The sequence below is a fragment of the Prionailurus viverrinus genome, unplaced genomic scaffold, assembly GCF_022837055.1.
Source record: "Prionailurus viverrinus isolate Anna unplaced genomic scaffold, UM_Priviv_1.0 scaffold_48, whole genome shotgun sequence".
Lineage (NCBI taxonomy): Eukaryota > Metazoa > Chordata > Mammalia > Carnivora > Felidae > Prionailurus > Prionailurus viverrinus.
Window position 1 is genome coordinate 1,704,401 of NW_025927611.1, and position 4,921 is coordinate 1,709,321.

At 44.5% G+C, this 4,921-nt stretch overlaps 1 protein-coding gene across 8 annotated transcripts in view; it reads left to right on the forward strand.

Annotated features, from left to right (window-relative positions):
• The window catches only part of ARSL (arylsulfatase L), a 32,055-nt gene that overhangs the window by 13,772 nt on the left and 13,362 nt on the right, over positions 1-4,921 (forward strand). For 5 of the 8 annotated variants that reach the window (XM_047847367.1, XM_047847365.1, XM_047847368.1 and 2 more), the window contains 2 exons: positions 1,703-1,824; positions 4,333-4,773. In XM_047847367.1, coding sequence (XP_047703323.1) covers positions 1,703-1,824; positions 4,333-4,691 — 481 coding nt within the window. In that variant the 3' untranslated portion in view covers positions 4,692-4,773. Of the gene's footprint in view, positions 1-1,702; positions 1,825-4,332; positions 4,774-4,921 lie in introns of those variants that run through there. The other 3 variants (XM_047847362.1, XM_047847363.1, XM_047847361.1) reach the window with 2 other exon arrangements.

A 4,921-nucleotide genomic window follows, 5' to 3' on the forward strand; every position in this document is an offset into this window, starting at 1 on the left:
ATATTCATGTAAATACATATATATTTAGACATCTTTCTGAACAGACAAAAAATTTAATGCCTTCATGGTATTTTCTTTCAACCATCCCCTTATAATTTTTAGCCTCGCTTTAAAAAAAATACCGTCTTATCATGTTACTGTCTGTCATGACTACCTCCTTATTAAGAATCCCCTAGAAGGTGAATTCCTGAGTCAAAGCGTATGGCCGTTTACAGATAAATCTCTTCACGTATTTTGTCAAAATTTTCCCTAGGAACCACAACCAGACATATGCGAGATGTCTACTTTAAAACATAACAGAGCTAAGATAAATATAGATTTTGTACAGGTAATTTATATAAAATTACTCATATGTGTGTATACAAATATACATATATGTGTGTATTATAATTTCCACCATTTTATCCCTGGAGAGGTTGAATATTTCATACCTTTAGTCAACATTCTTCTGTTTTTTCTTGCATTGAATATCATATCTCTGGTTGATTTTTTTTTTCTAACTGGGTGCTAATCTTTAAATTAATTTCTAATTTATCATTTGCTTTAAAAATAAAAATTTGACATGTATATTGCAAATGTGTTTCACTAGATGAAAAAAGAAATGCAGCCATATAATGCATATATTTATATGTTATATATATGTGTGTATATATATATGGATATATAAGGATATACACATGTATTTATGTGTATATATATATGGATATATGTATATATATATGGATATCCATATATATACACACAAAACCAATGTTATATATTGTATGTGTGTGTATATATATGGATATATATAAGGATACACACATGTACAAAACCAATACTATATATTATATATGTGTGTGTATATAAGAATATATATAAAGATATATATATGTTTATGTGTATATAAACACGATGAAGAACATTAATTAAACTAGAGAAAAAGATCCCCTTTCCATGGGCATCTGTCAAAACCTATCCTCAGTATCGGTGATTTACATCTGACCCACAAGATTCTGAAAAGTAATCAAGACAATTAAGAAAAATCAGGAAGGATCGCTGCAGTTGTCCATAAAGTCATTTGATTACCTTCAAGTATGGGGAAAGTTAATGGCCCGATACATCCACGCAACTTTACCGCTTTAGGAGTGGTGGGCAAGTCCCAAAGAAACACAGACCTGTTTCCCACCCTGAAGCAGTGGACCCTGTCACTAGGACATCAAGTGCTCAGGGCCATCCCTGCAAATCACAAGTAGTGGGTTTAAGCTGTCTCCTACAAAGTGTGGAGAAAACGGAACCGGAGTCCCTAGAAGACCTCCGTCCTGAGTGGGATGGAGTCACACCTTGGAAACTGGAGAAGACAAGGAAGGGAAGAGGGAAGAAAACCCAACAGGTGGGGCTAGGGGAGGGAACACAAAAGCAGCACGAGCAGCAGGCAAGGAAATGGTACTCAGTCTTGATGAATACACCGTAGGCTGCAATGGCTTAGAACCCAGTAGAGTATAAAACCAAAGAGACAGGTCACAGAACCTTCGGCTTATGTCTGCATTCCTAACAAGGTCGGTCTGGTAATAGCCGGATCCTTGGGGATACTTTAGCCAAAGGTGATGTTGGCAAAGAATGGAGGCACCTGTCCCAGTGCTTCCCTAAACTTGCTAAGGCTCGAGCATGCCTTCCGTGCATCCTTGCTGCACCCCTGAGTCCCTGTGCTCCTCGTCTGCAGGGTGATTGATGGCCGGGACATGCTGCCCTTGCTGCTGGGGACAGCACAGCACTCGGATCACGAATTCCTGCTGCATTACTGCGAGAATTTTCTGCACGCAGTCCGCTGGCACCAACGTGACGGTGAGTTCTCTGGAACACGGAGTCACGTCTTGGCTTGTACTCCCATGGCTCTGCTTCACATGAGCCCTTATTATCCCTTTCTTGACCGTATTTTCCCCTCACAGCTGCCGGATGCAAGCGGTCAGTCACCTTATCACCATATTACCATTGTTTAGGGGATTTCATGTGGCCTTCCAGAACACAGCTGTTCTAGTCTGCCTCTCATCTTTGAAACCTGTGCTCTTAACCTACATTGGTCTCCACCTGTCCCAACCACCTTATCTCAACGACATGGTTTCATCCTTGTAATAATCACAAGTTTATGATATAAGCAGCAACATGCATACCAAATAATTTTTGCATTTCAAAACTTCCTGGGCTATTTTGGCCCACTGGCCTTTTAAAAGAAGTCTAAAATCATTTGCAAGGGCTTTTTTTACTGTTTATTTTTTTTATAAATATTTATTTTTGAGAGAGAGTGCAAGCGGGGAAGCGGACAGAGGATCCAAAGGGGGCTCTGCATTAACAGCAGCAAACCCGGTGTGGGGCTCGAACTCACGAACCATGAGATCATGACCTGAGCTGAAGTTGGATGCTCAACCAGCTGAGCCACTCAGGATGCACTGCAAGATTTTTTTTTTTAATCCGATGGGACTATGATTTGGCTCTGCATCCCACGTATAAACTGACTCTGAGAGAAGATTGGTTATCTTTACAATATCAGATTTTCCTGACTGAGTCACGTTATGCCCCACTACTTAGTCTTTTTGTTTAAAAAATATTGATTTCATCAAGCACATTGTTCCCATCCCTACTAATTTCATTGTATTTTAATTGCCTCCATATTTCTATGCATCTGATCTCCATCATCACTTAAGTGGCATTGCTAGAGGTTTTCCATTGTTAGAAATTTTTTGTTTAATTCAGCTCTTGCATTTACTGTAGAACTGTTAGTTTTGAATTTTACACACAATTCATTTCTGCTGCCACCTTTGTCTTCTGATAACAGAGTTTCATTCATTTGAGTTACTTTTCTTCATTTCTATTTCCCTTCTATTACTCTTCTGTGCCTTGACATTTTCTCCTCTCTTTTGGATTTGCCCTATGGATTGATTGGATTTGTGACTTTATGATTGCATAGGTTTTGTGTTTCTTTTCTTCCTCCACTGTTTGGGAAGAACTGTATCCTTCTTGTGATTTAACTGTTATCTTTCCATTCCTCAAAACCATCCTCTAGAAGTCTCCAGCCATCGGAATCAAGGGTGAAGGAATTACTCTTGGGGTCTCCCTTATTTGAGGAAGTTACCATATTTTTTTTTAAGTGTTTAGTGTTTTGTGTTTTAGTGTTTAGCATTTTTTTGGAGAGAGAGACAGAGTGTGAGCGGAGAAGGGACAGAGAGACAAGAAGAAACATAATCTGAAACAGGCTCTAGGCTCCAAGCTGTCAGCCCAGAGCCTGACACGGGGCTCCAACTCATGAACTGTGAGTTTGTGACCTGAGCCAAATTTGGATGCCTAACTGACTGAGCCACCCAGGTGCCCCCTATAACATACACAGTTTTAAAATATTTATTTATTTTTGAGAGAGAGAGAGAGTGAGCAGGAGTAGGGCAGAGAGAGAGGGGGGCAGGATCTGAAGAGGACTCTGCACTGACAGCAGCAAACCCAATGACGGGTTCAAATCCATGACCATGAGATCATGAGCGCTGAAGTCAGACACTTAACCGACTAAACCACCCAGGCGCCCTTAGATTGTTTTCTTTAAACGTCCCTCCCTTTTCATCCATTATTTTCCATATTATTGTAATCTACATCCAGGCTTCAAGTTTGTTCTTTTACATTGTGGCTGCCCGTTAATGACCTCTCATCTCACAGTAACTGGGCGAATATCTCAATGTTTTTTCAAGGTCAGTAGACAGTGGGTGATTCTGGGAAGCCAGTGAGGGTGCTGTTGAAGAGGCTTGAACGTTGGGAATACGCTCCCTGTCTACTGCCCCCGCCCTGGGTTACACATGGCTTCTCCAGACTGACTGTCGGGATACACGCGTGGGGGCCTCCCTCCCAGAGCAGCAGGAAGCCGGGAGGACAGGCTGTGCAGCTGGCACAACCCAACTCTGGGCAGGAGGCCAGTGCAGCGACCTCCCCGGTCCCTCCTTCTATTCTTTCAAAGTCCCTTCCTGAGGCAGAACTAGGATGGGTGCCCTCCCAGAGAGGAAGGTTGGTTGCTATAGCTTGCCCCCTCCTTTCTTCCTCCCTCCCTCCCTCCCTCCTTTCCTTTCCCTAGCTGCCCAGCGCCCTGGAGCAAGCTTCATGAGAGCAGCTAGTGCCCTTGTAAGCCTCTGAGCATCCTGCTTGGAACTACCTACTACACAAGGAACTCACTCTGTTGTAGCTTTATTGAGCTGCCCAATCTGCCCTCCATTCATTACATCAGACACTTGGGCTTCTCCCAACACCCTTCCTCCGTCTCCACCTCAACTCATCCTCCTTCTCCAGGTCAACCCTCTGAGATTCGTGTCCTTCCCTCAGGAGGAAGACTGTGGAAAGTCCACTACACGACCCCAGTGTTCCACCCACATGGAGCCGGCGCCTGCTACGGGAGAGGGGTGTGCCCGTGCTTCGGGGACCAAGTGGCCCATCACGACCCACCTCTGCTCTTCGACCTGTCCAGAGACCCCTCCGAGGCGCACGCCCTCACGCCGGACACGGAGCCCGCCTTTTACCGGGTGATGGACACGATCTCACGCGCCGTGGAGGAGCATCGCCGGACGCTCAGGCCAGTCCCGGTGCAGCTGGACGCGCTGGGAAACATCTGGAAACCCTGGCTGCAGCCGTGCTGTGGCCTGTTTCCCCTCTGCTGGTGTGATCGGGAAAACCGCCAAGCATAAGCGCCTCCAGGGAGAACCAGGTCCCCCTTCCAGATCCCTGCAGGTCTTTGCTGGTGGAATTAAACCTCCCCTAGCAGGTTAAGTTATCTATTTGTGAGGGCGGACTAGTTTTGCATCTCAAAACAGGAAGTTATAACGAAGAGGCAGCCGGGTGCAGTCACCACTAGCTAGAAGGAGCCATGGGGGGGTTGGGGGGGGGGGTGTTCAGACCACCCACAAGGAGGTGGGGA